Source organism: Fukomys damarensis, unplaced genomic scaffold, assembly GCF_012274545.1.
Source record: "Fukomys damarensis isolate Sample0158 unplaced genomic scaffold, DMR_v1.0_HiC HiC_scaffold_9, whole genome shotgun sequence".
Classification (NCBI taxonomy): Eukaryota; Metazoa; Chordata; class Mammalia; order Rodentia; family Bathyergidae; genus Fukomys; species Fukomys damarensis.
Genome location: NW_022900921.1, coordinates 5,122,862 through 5,142,592, shown reverse-complemented (window position 1 = coordinate 5,142,592; position 19,731 = coordinate 5,122,862). Strand labels below are relative to the sequence as shown.

Genomic DNA, 19,731 nt, shown 5'->3' with positions numbered 1-19,731 from the left:
GCCGGGCGCTCCCTAGGGACTCTGGACTCAGGGGCACTGAACCTACACCCTAGCCTGTCTCTACCACCCCGGTCACCGCTTTAGTTCCCCGAGAGGAGGGGAGGGACCTGAAATTTCAGGGAAGAGAAGGTGGGATGACGTAAGGCCACGTGACCGCCAGCGGCGTTGTCAACAATCCACCCCGGGGTGGAGGGACGAAGCCTCTAGAACCACGTGTCCCTATGACGCTGTTGCATTGGGTCACGTGGGAGCGCCGCCTGCGTCTGAGTTTCAGCCAGGTGTAAACTGTGGTTTAAACCCGTGAGGTTATCCTCTGTTAGCCTGGGCAATTTAATGATCCTCCTGCCTCCTCCTTGTCTCAGAAGTATAAATGGGGCTGGACGTGGTGGCTCACGTCTGTAATTTCAACACTTGCGTGGCTGACACAGGAGGTTCTCTGAGTTCGAGGCCAGCCTTGCAAAGGTCCTGGGTTCAATACCCAGGCCTCATGGAAATAAAAAACGGAACCAAAAATAATTTGAGTTTAATTCCTCTCTGGTTGGCTGAGTGGCATATTACTTCTGGTATGTGGAGTAGGGAGGGTGACGGAAAGGATCACACAACCTTCCAATAACAGCATGGAATGCTGAGGCCTACACAAAGTAGACCCCCCCCTGAAATGCTTCCTTAGCCCCACAAAGTAATTTCTTAGAGCACTGTAATGCAGTTTCCAGGGTTGAAAGTTGGACAAAAATAAAACAATGATCAATATAATTAGGTATTGTTTGAAGACTTCATAGAGAACAGAACTTGGTCTTACTTTATGGGTCTGCTTTCATTTGAAGCTGTGTCAGTCTGTGGCTTTGCCTCGCATAAGGCATCCTCCTATTTGTCAAGGAAAATGAGCCTGCGCTCTTGAGTGGGAATCACTGGGTGGTTGGTTGTCACAGAAACCTACAAAATGATTCAGATCTGGGGGAAGAGATCCTGCAGACTGGGTAGGTGCTAAACATCTAGCCTGAGATAAGTCATTTGAGGTTTTCTACATTGGTAAGGTGCAAAGGACCAGAGGGGCCCCCTGCTGCTTTCTCCTCAGAAATGCTGATCCCTACACTTCCTCAGTCACTCAATTCTCTCCCTCTGTAGCCTCCAGTCTTCTGGTCTTTGTTGAGCACTTTCTTTCCTATGCATTTAGGGAATTCTTCCTTTCACCAGGGAAAAGAAGGGTGAACTGTGGACTTTAACATTGCCCCAGCCCCAAAGGACTGATTTTTCCCCCCACTTTCCTGATCTTCAGACTCTGAATATCTCTCTTGCTCGAAGTAACTTTGGTGACTGAATTAGGCAGCCCTGAGGTCTTGCTGTGCATTCACGTTGTCATTCTCTAAAAGCTGAATGCTCTTACCTTTATTTTTTGGCCTTTCTGCCATAGCAGTGCTACTCTCCCATTGCTGAGAAGAAAGACGCAAGGGTCACCCGTAGTGAAAACCTACAGGAAACCTTTTACAGAAATGTGCTGGCACGCTTTGGACACACACGATGCTCACGTTCCTCACAGGAGATCTGTGCTGTACATACCTTCATTCCTTCCCCCATTCCCCTGCACTCCCTTCCAGTCCTTCTTCCCCTCCATTTATAAAATTTCATTCCTATTGTCTTCCTTACTTCCTTCCGTCCTTCCGTCCTTCCTCCCTCCATCCCTTTCTCTTCCTTTCTTTTTGCAGTATTAGAGATTAAACCCAGGACCTTTGCACTGAGGTGTATCCCCAGCTATTGGCCTTCAGAGGTGCAACCCCAGGCCCGCTCCCCCTTTGTAGAAAATTTTTGAGACATGGCCTCATTACAATGCCCAAGCTGGGTGTGAACTTTGATTCTCCTGCCTCAGCCTCCCAGAGCGCTGGGATTACGTGCCATCATACCTGGCTGGATACACTGTATTTCTTAAAAACCTGTTATGTTGTTTATCTAGCAATTTATAGCTGTTATATAAACTGATAGCTTGTGACTTTCCAAAGTGAAGTAATATTTTTGACAAATTCTGTGAATGTGTTTCATAAAGCATGAGGGCTGTGAATTAAGAATCCCATGCTGTCCTGGTCACCAGGACTGCCAGAGCCTATTGATGAAAGGAAGTCTTAAAAGCTATCATTGTATAATGTAGCAATTCTGTATCTCTACATTGTGTGCTTGGTGAAGGCAGGGACTCACCCCTGGTTCGTGCTTGGTTTATTGCAAATGTTTAACCCACAACAAATAAGAAATATGCATAACAGCGTGTCCTAGTCCACTATAACTTTTACTATGACATTCTTTTTTGTAGATAGAAATTATTTTATCATATGGCTGAGTAACTTTTCAAAGGGAAAAACAATTTTGAATATTTTGGATAATGAAAACCATGACTACCTCTCCTTCCAGTCAGGCTCCTCTCATTCTAGCAGGATGGTAGAAATACTTGGGAAGCTTTCAAAAATATTTATTTCTAATAATACTTGTGATATAAGGTCTCGGGGTTCAATCCCCAGTACCACAAACAAAATCCAATTGCTTTACTCCACCAATTAAATCAAGATTTCTGGAAGTGGGACTTTAAAGTTAGTTCTCGGGCTGGGGATTTAGCTCAGCGGTTCAGTGGCCTGCCTTGCAAGGGCAAGGACCCGAGTTCAATCCCAGGTACCAAAAAAAAAAAAAAAAAAAAAAGTTCTCCAGGAGTGACTTTCACGTATGAGCTGGGTGGGGACCCACTGAACTAGAAGTTACTGAGTATTACTCGTCCTTATTTAGGACTACCATAGCTCGTGGTGGTTTTTTACATTTAACATTTCACAGAAAATAAGTCACAATAAAGATTGCACTCCCTGGGCACTTGTGCTAGTGATGTCCTTGTTTTTCAACGGACGCTGTAACTCCAGCTGATCCCTCTATGTTTTAAAAAATTAGACACTAGTTCCCCCTGCCCACTCTGTGCTTTGGTGTATCACCATGTATGTGGCAGAACTCTCTGCGTTATCTGTTTTCCTGAGAGGTCTAAGAATTTTGGCACGTATTGAGAGAGCTTTTAAAAAGGATTACTAGGAGTTGAAAACTTTTCTTTTCTTTTTTTTTTTTTTTTTTTTTTGAGACAAGGTCTCACTATGTAGTTGAGACTGACCTGAAACTCACTATGTAGCCCAGGCTGGTCTTGAACTCACAGTGATCTTCCTAACTCAGTCTCCCAAATGCTGGGATTACAGGCGTGCGCCACCACACCTGACTGGAGTTGAAAACTTTTAAAACAGAATAGAGCAGATTTTTTTTAAAGGTTTGATTATTTTGGATACCGGGGATCGAACTTGCATCCTTGCCCTTCCAAAGCAGGCAGCAGAACCACTGAACTAAATCCCCAGGCCTAAGGTTTGATTATTTAGTGTGTGATGCTGATGAACCCAGCGCCTCAGCGCAGGCTAGCTACACAATCTACCACTGAGCTACACTCCCAAGAAAGATTTTTGATTAAAGAACCATCTTATTCCAGTTTTAAGGATGAATATCGACTGCTAAGGTCGAACTGAGGTCTATGGGATATTACCGTATCTAAACAACTCGAAAAACTAATCACACAAGACTTCCTTGGAAGTCTCGTTTTTTACGACATGACATTATGCATGTCGAAAGTGTTATCTGGTTAGTGACAACAGCCACCCCTCTAGGGCTCAGCCTAAGCAGCTGATGTTCTCCGATCAGGACAAATCCATGACACAAGTGGGACACCTCTGCCTGTTTCCCTTCCTTAGAAGAGTTGCAGTCACAATGCGGTCAAAAGGCGGGAACCCAACCCCATTCTGGCTCAAAATCAACCTCTCAGGTCGCTCAACAGCGACGGCCATCCGTCCCCCCACCCCACTCCCAAGCACGACCCCAACCGGCGCCCACTCGCAGTAGCTTCCGCTTCTTCTCACTTTCCCTTCCGGGTCGGGACCCCTCTGTTATCCGGTTTTGACATCTGGTCTTGATATCCGGTCTTGCGTACTAGGTCCCGAGCGCAACCCCTCCGCCCCTCCGTTGCCATGGTAGCCGGTGGTTGACGGAGAAGCGAGTGAGGTGTTGCGTTGTCTCGCTGGGACTGCGCGGCTCCAGGCCAGCGGGAACACAGAATGGGTTGAGGTGGCTGCTGCTGCGGCGGCGGCGGCGGCGGCGAGGCGAAGGGCGCGACGCCGGTCCGGGATTCTCAGACTTTGCCTTTGAGGAGAGGGTGGGACTGAGGTTTCCTAGGTGCCGGGGCCTGATAGGTGGCGTGATGAGTCGTGTGGGGACTTCTGGATTTGACACGAGCGTGATGGGAAGAAAGTGTGGGGAGCCCACGCGTGCCCACGGTAGTGACAGATAGTGAGGGCATCTCAGTGTTGGCCGTTCCCAAAGATATGGCTCTGTGGAAAACACCCCCCCCCGTTTGAAAGTAGGAGTTGGTTGGGTCTATGCTTTATACAGCTTGAAAAAATAAGTGTAAATGTTTAACCTTTTCCATTTTCTTTCTCTGTTTCTATGAAGAAGTAGAAGCCAGGCTTGGAAATGGAGATGTATGAAATTCTTGGAAAAGTGGGAGAGGGAAGTTATGGTACGGTCATGAAATGTAAACGTAAGGATACGGGGCAGATAGTGGCCATCAAGATATTCTATGAGAAGCCGGAAAAATCTGTCAACAAAATTGCAGCGAGAGAAATAAAGTTTCTAAAGGTTGGCTTCTTTTGCCTTACTTGCTCTGTCAATTAAAAGAAAAATTAGTATGGGATAAAAAGTGCATAAAAGATTAATATGTCATTCAACATCTGCCTTATGACATATAATAGAAAAATCCATATTGTCTGCATTTTGTAATTTTACACTGCTGCAAACTATGTAACAAAATTATGCCAGTATTGTTTAATCCTAAATATCCTAGGATGATGCTCAATAAAAATGTCTGTGCAAAACATTGGGCTGAGACCATAAGAAAGTTAAAAATGGATCTTTAAAGATTTTTGTGATTTAATCAGAAACAGGAGGGAATATGCCATTATGCCCAGTTTGAAAGATTGTTGAGTGACTGATTTTCTACAACCCTGTATAGTAGATGACAATATACATACAGCTACTCTTATCTGAACATCCCAGGATGTTTCTAGCTGTCATATACTTGCATCATCTTATAAATCCTGGGGGCTAATGTGCCCATTTTACATATAGGGGAAACTGAGGTGCTTCCAGGAGGAGAACGATGAGGTGGTGTACTCTTATGAGGCGTAGGAAAAGCCAAGTGATTGCCAGTCCTGTTGGACAGGGAAGGTTTCCTGAATATACCGGACGTGGCTTCAGCTTTGAGGAATTTAGCGACGATAGAGGAACTACCAGTGTCAGTTTAAGAGAACAACATGAGCTCAGGAAGTCTAACACAGGACAGAAGGACAAAGATCAAAAGCTGGAAAAAAAAAAAAAAGAGCAGAGACTTTTCCTTGTAGAGTTTCCGGTGCAGAATTGGAAAGAGGTGAGTGTAGTGCAGTAAATAGGAAGCAGATTTAAAGTCTTGTCTTCTAGGCTGGGTCAAAATTTGATTTTGTGAGAGGTGAAAGTGAAGGTTTTGAATTCAGTGTAAAGAAACTATAAAAAATTAGCATTATGTAGAACAGAGAACCGAGAGAGTAAAAATGGAAAAGTCTGGTAGGAGTTTAGTCCTAGAATACTAGCAATTGTCATGAGAGCCCTTTCTAGAATGTAGCAATGTGAGTGGAAGCAAAAGTAGAATGAATTTATTGTGAAAGAAGACCTTCAAAGAGCGTAGAGGATGTATAAAGGCAGGAGTCATGTCTTTGAAATTCAGTGATTCCTCCAAATGATGAAAATTTTGAAAGACTCAGAAAAGACATCAGTTGGGCACTAGTTGAATTTTGGAAATGTTCGTTTGAGGTGACAGGAGTACGTTTAGGAAAAGATTCCACTGAGCTTTTATAAATAGGGAGCAAGAGAGGAGAGCAAGGCAGAGGATGGAATCATTGTAGGTATGAAAGGTCAATTTAGGGAAAAGAACAGAGGAGTGTGGAGGTCAGAGCATGAATGTTTCTTGGTGATTAGATACCAAACTAGTGAATAAATATGTGTTCCATTTATTGGAATGTAGATGCATTAAGGTTTGTGATCTTAACTATAGTCCTAAGTGTTTTATATGTAATGAAAGCAGGTGCACTTCTCACTTTATGTTTGCAGTAGTCATTCTTTGTAAATGTGTATGTTGGATCATTTTTTCTAAATAAAAAATTAGTAATATTAGGCAACTGTGACTAGTTAGATCTGCTCTATTTCTAAATAATGAAGGGAAGTTGAAGTCAGTAGAGATTTGTTAGGATTTTGTGAAAGATACTAGTCCCACTTCTGATGACCTGAAGCATAATAACTTTTATTTTGGTACCGGGGATCGAACGCGGGACCTTGCACTTGCAAGGCAGGCAGCTGAACCCCTGAGCTAAATCCCCAGCCCCAGCATAATAACTTTAAGGTAAATGTGTACTGTGTACTCTTATTAGGAGACCTTTTCCCATGCTGTATCTCTTGCTCTTCCTTGTTGCACTTAAGCTGATTATTTGTCTCCTTAATCATTTTGTATAATAATCAGTATGTACGTGGCAAGGACAGAGAGAGATGAACTTGAAGATGTAGCTTACTGTTAAAGCTATTATGCAAATTGTTCTAAGACACCTTAACTACTCTTATTGGCTTTTTAATTTAAGGCAATTAATTCCACTACAAAATTTCTTGAGTTAAATTCTTAGTCTAAAAATATTGCCAAAATTACTCAGTTTGAACTAAATCTTTGTTAGAATTTCATTAAATAAATCACAGAGAATATCTGTAGAAAAGTTGTCTAGTAATAGAGAAAGATGAAAAAGGAATTATAGAGCATTTCTGGGTCAGTCTTCCATTATGCTTATTAGTTCACATTAACCCTTCATGGCTTTAGCCTTCCTTTAAAATAAGAACTAGACAGGAAGCCAGTCATTTCCCTTAGCTGGGGGATTAATATTGTAGTCTCTAGAAGCAGTTCTTTTCACTGCTGCCCATATTTTGTTGCTGCAGCATTCTGGCATCTTGTCAACCAGGGAAATTGGGAGGAAAAATAGGAAAGGAGTCTGGCATCATATTTTGGCCTGTTTTTCTGTGAGTCATGATTCAGGATTTTAGTCTCTAGTTACGGAGAAGAGGAAAAATTGATGTTGTGCCATTGAATAAAGACAAATTTTGTAGAAGTATATATTTTTAAATCAATACACTACTGAAAATATACCCCTTAATTCTTGGCCAAATGAATGTTATCAATCATTTGAAAACAAATTGTTAAATATTTCAGAATTGAATGTGTTAAAAATGTGTCAACGTGTTGAAAATATAGAATAAGCAACATAGAACACTAAGCCGCATTTGCTTTCCAAGCGGATACATGGCCATTTTTGACATTTTAAAATTATTTTAACAATGGTAACAGTATAAAAGGTGTTTTCATAGAATAGCATAACACTGAATAAAAATCACAAATCATTGCCTTTTTATGTAAAAATTCCTATTTTATAGATTATCATTTCATATATCAAGATTTTCTAGATATTTTTATATTATTTTGATATAGTCTGACAAGTTTATAGAATTCCCTAGAACTTATGGTTTACTCTCTAGAGTTTATGGTGAAAATTAAAGAATAATAAGTTTATATAAATTCAGGTCACATACTTAATGGTGTTGAAAGCCATGTTTAAAGCCTCCTGACCTTAGGGGCTGAAAGTACAGCTCAGTGGTAAACTATGCTTAGCATGTGCAAGGCCTTAGATTCAATCCCAGCACAAAAACAAAGAAAACAACCCAACCAGAAAACAAGGACCGTTTAAATTTCAGTTGTTAAATTCAACCTCAAACCAAGTTAAAATATTTCAAGACATGTGTCAGTAGTATACCAAGTTGTGGTATAGTATATCATCTCTTAATTTAGATAAACAGTCGTGCCAACCTGAGGAAAAGCAATATATCTTGGTTTCTTCTGTAAGTATCGATCATTTATTTTTATTTATTTATTTTTCCTCATTGAGTTTATTGGTACATTTTAGGTAAACAGTACAGTTCATTCATTATTGGGATCTTGTACCTTTACATAATAGGTCTTGGTGGTATTGATCATGAAATGGCTAAAAATATTCTTAAAATAGTAAACAAATCAGTTGAAGTTTTGTTGAAATAACACGGAGGAAAAGAAACTCAGAATGTTTCTGTTCAAAATTATATAGATGTTAGGTACAAATTATTATGTTAGAAATAATTTATTGAAACCTGTTTCTTCTCTTAATAGCAATTTCATCATGAAAACCTGGTCACTCTCATTGAAGTTTTTAAACAGAAAAAGAAAATTCATTTGGTATTTGAATTTATTGACCACACAGTATTAGATGAGTTGCAACACTATTGTCATGGACTAGAGAGTAAATGACTTAGAAAATACCTCTTCCAGATCCTTCGAGGGATTGAATATCTACACAATAATAATGTAAGTGCTTGGAATTCAGATTGTAATTTTCTTGCTAGCTGGAACCACAGGGGAGCAGGTAGGTGATATAATGTGGTATTGAAGAGCATTTATCAGTCTTTGGAATCACAATCTCCTGTGTTTTTACCTCTAAGTAATCTATGAAAACTCAAAACAACGTGTGTAACCAGAGATCACAGCCCCATGACTCTGTGGCCTTGGGAAAGTTATCTGACTTCATCCCTAAAACGACAGTCATACCTCACAGATTTTTTTAAAAGATCAAATTAAGGGCCAGGGATTTAGCTCAGTTGCACCGTGCCTGTCTCGCAAAATGCAAGGTCCTGAGTGCAATCTCTGGTACGGCCAAAAAAAAAACCCCAAAACAACAAAATTAAGTGGTAGGTATGAGTTTAATGCTTGTGTCAGGCACATTGTAAGTACGCAATACGCTGTGCTGGCAGGGAGTCGGGAATAGTTCTGTTTATCCTTGTCTCTCTATAGTATCTTGTCTCTACTACAGTCCAAAAATGTTTCTTGGATGAAGAGACATCAGTGTGGACCAGTCAGCCTTTGGAAATGAGGTAAAACTAAAGTAAGTAGGATGTGAATTCTAGAATAGAAGAGGAAATACTTTCAGCTGGTGTACCACTGTGAGAGTAGAAGGAACCTAAGGTGGGGGCTTCAGAGACTGATAATAGTCTGGTCACTGGGAACAGGGAGCTAACATCGCATGGGACTCCCTGGGGAGGGAGAAGTTTTACAGAGTCTTGAAGTTAATCCTTGACCTCCAACCAAAGGTGTGGACTTTTTCCTGATGACACTGGGAAACCCTTACAGGTTTTTGAGCATTGTTTTGACAGGATAAAAACAAAAATCTAAGTTTAGTCTGGCAAGAGTAGAAGATAAGAATGGGTAGAGGTGGAAAGGTCAGATGATGGTGCTGTTATGAAGCTCAGATGTGAAGGGTAAAGTGGCATGGGAAGGAGAGGAAGGGTGAAAGGGAGTGGATGGGAGGATTTCAAAAGGGAAACAGGATTTGGGAACTCATTAGATACAAAAAGGGATGAAAATAAAAGACAAATTACACAATTTTTGAGAGCAGAATCATGGTGCCACTGGTAGCAGTGATTTCAGAAAGGAAAGTACTTGTAGATGTATTGATACCTTTTTAAGGAACAGTGAGAGTTTCTAAGAAAAATAGTGGTTTACCAATTACCTCGCGGCTGTAAAAGTTATTGGAACTGATACACATATTTGAGAAACTCGGTCTTGGACGCTATGGTTGAAGGCAAATGGATAGATAAATCTCAGAGACAAAAGAAAAAACAAAATAGTTCTCAGCACCCAGTATGGCGGAGTATCTGAGGCGGGCGTAGCAGAGAAGGAGGCCCACACGAACACCCATGCTCTCTTTTTCTATTAATTTTATTTAGGGTATAATTAGAGTAAATTTCTCCATGTTGTTCACCTCACAGAGCATTGGAAAGCTAATTTCATTAGACAATTAAGTTGGCCGTGAAGGAATGACTGATGCACATAGTTACTATTATGCCTGTTTTCCGAATGTCTGAGTTTAGGCCTTGATTTAAGGTTATCATCATGTTGACAAAAATTGAAATTTCAAATGATTGAAATTTTATGCAATTAAACTATGTGAGATATATACCATGATAGTCCATTACACCTTTTAATAAGAATTCATTAATTCAAATAGTTTAGAATTGGAAAAAGTTTTTTTTAATCTCCAGAATTATTTGTTTACCTTCTTATTTAAAAATGAAAACTTTTTTTGTTAAAACTAGGGATTGAATCCAGGACCTTCCCACTGAGCTATCCCTGGCTCTTTATTTATTTTTTATTTTGAGATAGGGTCTTGCCAAGTCACTCTGGGTGGGACTCGAACTTTTGATCCTCCTTCCTCAGCCTTCTGGAGTACTGGGATTATGAGTGTGTGCCACTATGCCCAGCCACATACTTCCTCAAATGAAGTTTAATATTTAGTTGCAATAACTAGCTCATTATGGAAATGTATTAATACAGCTGACTCGTTCTAGTGGATTTGGTATGATCTGACTGTTACAAGTCTCTTCACAACCATTTTGAGGGAGGGAGGGTAGGGAGTTCAGTGGTAGAGTTTAGCATATGTGAAGCCCTGGCTTCAACTGCTAGCGGCAAAGCAACAACAAAATTTTGGAAACAGTCAGTATAAATGCAAATATCTGGCCTTTTATGGAGAAGAAATATTTATTACCTCATTTGTTTATTTAATAAGTATGCTCTGGGCATCTACCAATTATAAACACCGATTTCACTGGATTGTGGGGTTACACTCTTCAGCAAAAGACTTCATTCCTACTCTTATTGGAGCTTGTTAAATTTTATACAACTTCTAGTAAAATTTATGAATTATGAGTAATTCTGACTAATACCTAAGGATTGTTGAGCTTTCCTAACTAACCTCAACCTAATACCCTACTCCACAAAGCCCTATTTTTGTAAATTTAGGCCACTTTTACGTATTTTCTGAATACTCCTTTGAATTTTGAATTTCTATTCTTTTAAACAAGGGATTATTATTGAAATGTTTAACAGCTATTAATATTTTGCTATATTGTTTTCTATATTTAGAAAATATATATATGTTTGCTATATTTATATTGCTATTTTGTTTTCTGCAGTAATTTGGAGTACATTAGAGCCAACCTGAATTTTACTGTGGAATACTTCCCAATTTCTCTCTTGAAAAGGATAATTTCCTTGCTGGGCATGGTGGCGCACACCTGTAATCCCAGCACTCAGGAGGCTGAGGCAGGAGGATAGCTGCAAGTTCGAGACCAGCCTGGGCTACATAGTAAGTTCCAGGTCAGTTTCAACTGCATAGTGAGACCCTGTCTCAAAAAAAAAACAAAAAAAAAACAAAGTAATTTCCTATATTAGCTCAGAATCAACGTTGCATCCTACTTTATATTAAATTTTAACTAATTAGTTTTTAAATGTCTTTAACAACTGTTTCTTCCATAGCATATCTGGTTAAGAACTGAAATTTTTGCCCATTAGTTTTTAGGGTGGATAGGACATTCACAGTTTTGCAGTGTGCCTTCCACATTATTATTTAGCTTATTTTTTGCAAGCTACTGGCTTATTTTTTCATATAAACATGAGCATACGTTATATAACACCAAGTAGGAAAATTGGTTAAATTGAAGCTTTATTTCATTTAGAATTCAGGCTCTGAGACCATTGGAGGTTGCAGAGGTTTGAACTCATCCTTTTTGGTATTTGGTTTTCTTGTTTTCTTGTTTTTTGTTTGTATTGGAGATTGAATCCAGGGCCTTCACACTGATACATCCTCAGGTCTATTTAGTTCAGTGGGTGCCGCCACCTGCCTCACAAGCAAAAGGTCCTTGAGTTTGATCCCTGGTAACAAAAAACACAAAACAACAGCAACAACAAAAACAGGTGTATCCATTCAGTGCAGTATTATCAGGCCATAAAAAGGAACAAAGCATATCTTTGCTTCATATACAGGGTATATGAATGATCCTTGAAAACATGTTAAATGAAAGAAGTCAAACACAAAAAACCATATATTCTATTTAAGTGGAATACCTAGAATAAACAAATGTGTAATTTATATCTTTATAGAAATTTCTCTTCAACTCTGTTGCCCCTTTTTAAATTCTTTTTTGGTTTTGTGTTTTTGAGTTATATTTTATGTATTTTAGATTACTAGTTCCTATCCAGGTACATGATTTTGTAAATATTTTCTCCATTTCTGTGGATTATCATTTTGCTTTCTTTGTGCTGTCCTTTTCTATTTAATTCTTTTATAACAATTTCTCAGCCGGGCGTGGTGGCGCACTCCTGTAATCCCAGCACTTGGGAGGCTGAGGCAGGAGGATCGGTTATATTTTATGTATTTTAGATTACTAGTTCCTATCCAGGTACATGATTTTGTAAATATTTTCTCCATTTCTGTGGATTATCATTTTGCTTTCTTTGTGCTGTCCTTTTCTATTTAATTCTTTTATAACAATTTCTCAGCCGGGCGTGGTGGCGCACTCCTGTAATCCCAGCACTTGGGAGGCTGAGGCAGGAGGATCGCTGCGAGTTCGAGACCAGCCTGGGCTACATAGTGAGTTCCAGGTCAGTCTCTACATAGTGAGACCCTGTCTCAAAACAAAACAAAACAAACAAACAAACAATTTCTCTTTATTGGTATCATTTATTTGAACATTGTGTTCATACTTTTCTTTAGTTCTTTAGACTTTCCTTTGTTTGAACATATTTAAGTTAGCTGATTTAAAAAGTGCTCAGTAAGTCCAATATTAACTTTGTCAGGGAAAGTTTCTGTTGAGTATTTTATTTTTCCTGTTTGTGGGTCATATTTATTTCTTTGCATGCCTTATACGTTTTTGTTGAAAACAGGACATTTTAAATAATCCGTTAACTCTGGGTATCAATTTTTCATTTCTTTCATGAATTGCTGCTGTTGGTTACTTTCCTGAATTAATTTTGTTAAGACTTTGTTTTTTCAAGTCAGGTGGATTAGCAGTCTGCTAATAAATGAGTAAACAGATTTTAAGTTAAATTACAGAGTTCTGCAACTATCATAAAATCTTGTTATAGAACATTTTCATCAGTTCAAAAGATTCCTCTTGCTTGTTCTCATTTGGTCCCAGTTTCTTTCCCCAGTTTCAGGCAGCCAGTGATTTGTTTTCTGTCCTGAGGTATACATCTCCTGAACCTTCCTTATAAATGGAAACATTCAATATGTGGCCTTTTACATATGGCTTCTTTTACTTAGCATAATGTAGCATGTATTGTTTACTGGCTGAGTAGTATTCTGTTGTATGGATTATAGTACATTTTATTTATCATGTACCAGCTGATGGACATTTGATTTTTTCTGGGTTTTTTTTTTGAGGCAGTACCTTGCTCCACAGTTTGGGCTGGCCTTGAGCTAACTGTGTAGCCCAGGCTGGCCTCAAATTCATGGCAATCATGTTGCCTGATCCTCTTGAGTGCTGGGATTACAGGTGTGTGCCACCACACCTGGCTCCCTTCGATCTTTTGTTTGTTTGTTGGTACCTCTTTTGTTTGTTTGCTTGTTTGTTTGTACTGGGGATTGAACTCAGGTCCTTGCCCTTTCGAGGCAGGCCACTGAACCACTGAGCTAAATCCCCGCCCCCCCTCCCGATCTTTTGAATCTGATTTACCTTTTTAGTATTGTTTGTTTTGGCTTCATCTGATTTTGAAGTAATGGATGGAGAAGTAATTAAAAATATGTAACTATTTTTACATAGTTTCACTGTCTTAATTAGCTAGTTTTTCTTTGTAATTTTGCAGAGAGTCCCCAGACAAAGAAACCTCATTTTAATATACTTCATTTTCTGGTTTTTTTTTAGATTATTCATCAAGATATAAAACCTGATAATATTTTAGTGTCCCAGTCAGGAATTGCCAAGCTCTGTGATTTTGGTTTTGCACGGACACTAGCAGCTCCTGGCGACATTTATACTGATTATGTGGCCACACGCTGGTATAGAGCTCCAGAGCTAGTATTAAAGGATACTTCTTATGGAAAGTATGTATATTTGGGGAACCTGCCTGGCCTTTCCCACACATCTGTTTTTTCCTTACTGCTGACACTCTCTGCCTTCTGTGTCTGGATTGGGGCCAAGAAGAGCGACACCTCTAAAAGAACAGAAAGATCTCTCTCATATCTGTAGCTCTGGGTGCCTTCCCTCAGGTCAGCCGGCTGCAGCCCTGAGACCTACGCTGGCCTCCTCAGGATGTGTCTGTGCTTGTTGGGCCTTGCAGTTTGCACAGCTGCTTCCTCTGTTTAGTCTGTACTTTTTGCATATTTTAAAATCACTTAAATCCTGGGTGTGGTGGCGCACACCTGTAATCCCAGCACTCAGGAGGCTGAGGCAGGAGGATCGCTGTGAGTTCAAGACCCTTCTGGGCTAAATAGTGAGTTCCTTGTCAGTCTCAACTACATAGTGAGACCTTGTTTCAAAAAATAAAAAATAAATAAATAAATAAAATAAATAAATCATTTAACTCTTCTGCCAGTGTCATAATAGAATCTGCCAACTTTCCTGATTTCTAGAAAATGGCACCTCTTTGCAAAGACTGGCAAACAATCGTTTTTAAATTGTTCTGTACCAGATGCTTCAAAAGGGAGTGCAGTCTCAGTCCCATGTGAAATGGCAATCTAAAATATGAATAATCAGTCCTGAAGAATGTATACAAAGATGTTCAATTTATATATATATATTTTATTTTTCTCATTGAGTATTGGTACTTTTTAGGTATACAGTACAGTTACATTCATCATTAGGATCTCCTACCTTTACATGATATATCTTGGTTCTTTTTGTTTGGTTGGGTGTTTTTTGTTTTGTTTTTTTTTTTTGGTTTGGTTTTTTTGAGACAGGGTCTCACTATGTAATTGAGACTAACCTTGAGCTCATTATGTAGCTCAGGCTGGTCTCAAACTCACAGTGATCCTCCTGCCTTAGCCGAGTATTGGGATTACAGGAGTGTGCCACCATGCCCAGCTTTATCATCTCTTTTTAATTTATTACTTAGAATGTTTTTTTATGAGCCAGATGTGGTGACACACACCTACAATCTCAGTACTCAGGAGGCTGAGGCAGTGAATTTGAGGTAAGCCTCATGAATTTGAGGTAAGCCTGGTCTGCACAGCAAGTTCAAGGCTGCTTGCACTGTGTAGTGAGACTTTGTCTGGAAAAAATCAAAATTGGCCAGGGATTTAGCTCAGTGATTCCACTCCCTGCCTCACAAGTGCAAGGACCCGAGTTCGATCCCCAGTACAAAAAAATAAAATAGAATAAAAATTTAAATAAATACATGACAAAAAGGAATATTTTTATAGAAAAACATTTTTTCCTCCTTTGGTTTACCCACTGATGTAGTTCATATAGAAAAAACCCCAGGATAAATGATTAATTTATTTATCCATTTTAAGATGAACTGCAATAAATCCCTGACTTGTGAACCAGTCCCATTCTGGGGGACATTTGTAAGTTGGATTCATTTGAAAGTCCCACAAAATGAGTCTTACACACCTTCGACACAGATATACAGTGTACACTGCCTTGTGCTTCCTGGCAGTCCCCTCCACGTCGCTGCTGCTTTTCCCTCTGCTTTGGGACACCCTGGGCTCTGACCGATCACTCTCCTGCTGAGCAACAGTAAGCACACAGCAGAACTGTGAAATGTTTGGCAGACACGCGTGAGCTACTTCCAGAATTTGTTCACATCCATGAATGTTTGCAACTCGAGGTCTGTTTGTATCTGTGAAAGTTTGCAGCACCAATGTTCATAAGTCAGAGACTTACTGTAGCTCCAAAAGATGACTTCCAGAAGGCACCAGTTATGTTTTTCAAAAGTAGCCTGGAGGTGTAGCTTAGTAGGATGCTTGCCTAGCATGCACAAAGCCCTGGGCTCCATCTTCAGTCCTGTCATGGACTGCCATGGACTTAAACGTATTTAATGGGTTGCATTGAATTGCAGTTGTAGGGACAGTGGGGCAGTGCTTATTCCCTCCTTGTCACCAGGGTTGTGTCCACATTCCTGAAGTAAAAGACAAGAGAAAATCATAACACATTTATTTTTAAAAGTTTCATGTGACATGGAAGCCTTCAGAAATGAAGATCCAAAAGACAAATCTGCATATTTTTAAACCAACTTTGATGAAAGCTGAGGACAGTTGTGAGAAACAGGATTGGAAAAGGGTATGTTTTTGTTTGTTTTTTTGGTACTGGGGATCAAACTCGGGTCCTTGTGCTTGAAAGGTAGGTGGCGGAACCACTGAGCTAAATCCCCGGCCCTCCTTTTTATTTTTTATTTTAAGATGGGGTCTCACTAAGTTGTCCAGGCCAGGTTTACATTTGTGATCCTCCTGCCTCAGCCTCCCAGAGTGCTGAGATTACAGGTGTGTGCCACCACACAATACCTGGCTTTTCCTTTTTCAGAACAATTTGAATTATTGTGCCACTGTGTCCTGCCTCCATTGTTTCCACTGAGAAGTATGCTTTGTCTTTTTTTTTTTTTTTTTTTTTTTTGTATGGGGAATCAAACTCAGAACCTTGTGCTTGTGAGGCCGGTGGTGGCACCATTGAGCTAAATCCCAGGCAGCTGTTTGTCTTACTGAGGTTCTTTTGTAAATGATGATTCATTCTTTTCCTTCTGCTTTTCAGATATAATTCTTGATTTTGAATTTTGGCACTTTTACTGTAATGTATTTATTTATGGATCTTTTTATATTTATCGTAGTTGAAGTTTGTTGGGCTTTGTAGGTTACGATTTTGAAATAAATTTGAGGTCTTTTTATGAATTATTTCATTAAATATGTTTTTCTTTTTCTCTCCTTCCATTCTGGCACTCGCAGTTGTTATGGTCTAGATGTCCCTCCGAAGTCTCTTGCGGTCAGAGGTGGCTGAATCTAGAGTGTGTGAAGCTGGGAGTAAGGGTGGGTGGTTACTAAATCAGTACACTGATTGGTTTGGCGGTGCCCTAATCCTGGTAGCCTTGATAAAATATAAGGGACAGAAAGAGGCTTGTCTTTTCCCTTGTTGTTTTGCTACCTCCTGTCAGTGGCCATGAACTGTTACCCCTCCGCCATGACACCCTGCCTTGGAGCCAGCCGATAATAGACTGAAACCTCTGCAAACTGTGAGCTAAATAAACCTTTCCTCCTTTAACTTCGGGTGTCAAGTATTTTGTCTCAGCAACAAGAGAAAAGTAACTAAGACACTAGTATATACATGTTGGTGTAGTTAATGGTGTCTGTAATGGCTAATCTTGATTATCCACTTGACTGGATTGAGAAACACCTAGGAAATTAAGAAGACATACTTGTGGGAGTGCCTATGAGAGTATTTCAAGAGACAGTTGGCATGTGGTACAGCAAACTGAGAAGGGAGACCCACCCTGAATGTGGGCAGCACCATTGACTAGGCTGGGGGCCTGGACAGAACAAAAGAAGGAAAAGGGAGGAAGCCCATCTGCACAGGTGCTTTCTGCTTCCCAGTACCACACGGTCAGCAGCTCTGTTCCACCGTGCCTTTCTCCACAATGTTTTTCCCTCACTACAGATCTAAAAGCAATGAAGCTAGCTGACTATAGCCTGAAACCTCTGAAGCCATGAGCCAGAATATACCTTTCCTCCTTGAAGTTGATTTATGTCAGTTATTTTGTCACAGTGACAGAAAGCTGACTAACGTAATGTCCCATATTTCTTTGGGGGTCTGTTTCCTTCTGTCTAATCTTCAGCTTGCATAATCTCTATTGATTCATCTTCGAGTTCATGGAAGTCTGTTAGCTTGTCTAGTGAATTTTTTATTTAGATATTATACTTTTCAATTCAAAATTTACAGGGCTGGATTTAGCTTAGTGGTTCTGCTGCCTGCCTCATAAGCACAAGGTCCTGAGTTTGATCCCTGGTACTAAAAAAATTTTTTTCCTATTGGTTCTTTTTTTTTTTTTTTTTTTTTTTTTTTTTTGACAGGGTCTCACTATGTAGTTGAGACTGACCTGGAACTCACTGTATAACCCAGGCTGGTTTTGAACTCACAGTGATCCTCCTGCCTCAGCCTCCTGAGTGTTGGGATTACAGGCATGCACCACCACGCCAGGCCCAATTGGTTCTTAATAAACTGACTCTCCTGGTTGATATGTTGTTTGATGTAATACTATCATGTATCTTCCTTTGCGTCTTTATCATTCTTTCCTGTAATCCTGTGAACATATGTATAATGGTTATTTTGAAGTGTTCTGCTAAACCCAATATCTGGTTACTCTCAAAGGTAGTTTGGTCTGCCTGGCCCACCCCTCCTTCCCCTGGTGTCTGGGTTACTTCTTAGAGAATTCTTTGCGTGACTTGTTATTTCTTGTTAGAACTTGGACATTTTAGATAACATATTGTAACAACTTTGAGTACAGGACTCCCCACTCTGGGCCTTATTATTGTTATGTGTTTGTATTATAGTAATTGGCTGAATTATTTTAGTGAACTCTGTCGTCTCCCCCTGCCCCCCGTGAAATATTAAAACTCTGTACTGTCAGGGAGGCAAAGCTTTGGGGAAGCCTATCTGGGATGGCAGTGGTATTCTCTTTTTCTTATTGCTCCTGGCTGTTAATTCTACTAGCAAAAGGCTGATTCCTGTGTTGTTTTCAACCGTGCTCTGGGATTTAAATTGCTCTACAAACAATTCCAGTCATGTTGTGGCCCTTTTGAAAGAGCAGTTCCTATGGCGGCTAATGTTTTGTATTTGTTTGTATATCAAGACTTCTCCCACTTGTGTTATTCCGTGCCCCTTTTCTGCAGAGTGGCTGGTCCTGTAGTCTGTGTCATCATTAAATGCATGAAACTCACCTCAGTCACCTTTTACCGCATCCTCCAATTGAGAACAAAGCTTGAACTTTTCTGCAGTCTGTTGTAAATAAAGTTAATTTCTTTGGCGATTAGGAGCTAGCTACTTGATGGCCTGCTTCTTCTCTTATGCAAAATCTTTGAGCTAGGGTTCTAGAGCCATTTCAAGTTACTGTCAGTCTTCTTCTAGGCAGTATATTTGATCTAAGAGTTCAGTGCTCAGTCGGAGAGAGCAGTAGCCTGATGTCTCCTCACCTTGCTTCTCCCGGAATGAAACTGCCACTCATGAGCTAGGTTAAGTGGTCCTAGTATTAAGTGGTCCTCTGTGCTAAACCCAAGGTGGAGCTATTGGTCCATGTGTAGGGGTGTTCTGGAAGAAGGGACTCCAGCTTTTGACCTTGCCCACCCAGGAGTTAGCCTCAGCAACAGGTGGCTGGGGGAAGTATGAGCAGTTCTGAAGTTACGTTCCTCCAGGGCGGAGAGTTCTTCAACCGGGAGTTGGAGAAAGAGTGAAACCTAGCATAGACTAGTCTTTGCCTTTGAGCTGAGATTTGGAAAGAAGGAAGTTGTCGTGTCCTACATACCACAGACTCGTCTTTCTTACCTGAATCCAGTTGTTTCTTATTTCCCAGTGCTGCCGATCACACCCAGGGCTTCATGAATGCTAGGCAAATGCTCTATCATTGAACTATACCCCCGTTCTAGTTGTGCTTTTAAAAGGATACCCATTTGAGGGGGGATTTAGCTCAGTGTTGCTGCCAGCTGCCTCACAAGCGCAAGGTCCAGAGTTCATTCCCTGGTACAAAAAAAAAAAAAAAAAAAAAAAAAA

General features: G+C 40.1%; 1 protein-coding gene across 1 annotated transcript in view; it reads left to right on the top strand.

Annotated features, from left to right (window-relative positions):
- The first annotated feature begins 4,094 nt into the window (after window positions 1-4,094).
- Cdkl3 (cyclin dependent kinase like 3) overlaps window positions 4,095-19,731 on the top strand; it is a 31,714-nt gene continuing 16,077 nt past the window's right edge. The window contains 4 exon segments of the mRNA XM_033761571.1: window positions 4,095-4,175; window positions 4,507-4,692; window positions 8,321-8,515; window positions 13,906-14,084. Coding sequence (XP_033617462.1) covers window positions 4,528-4,692; window positions 8,321-8,515; window positions 13,906-14,084 — 539 coding nt within the window. The 5' untranslated portion in view covers window positions 4,095-4,175; window positions 4,507-4,527.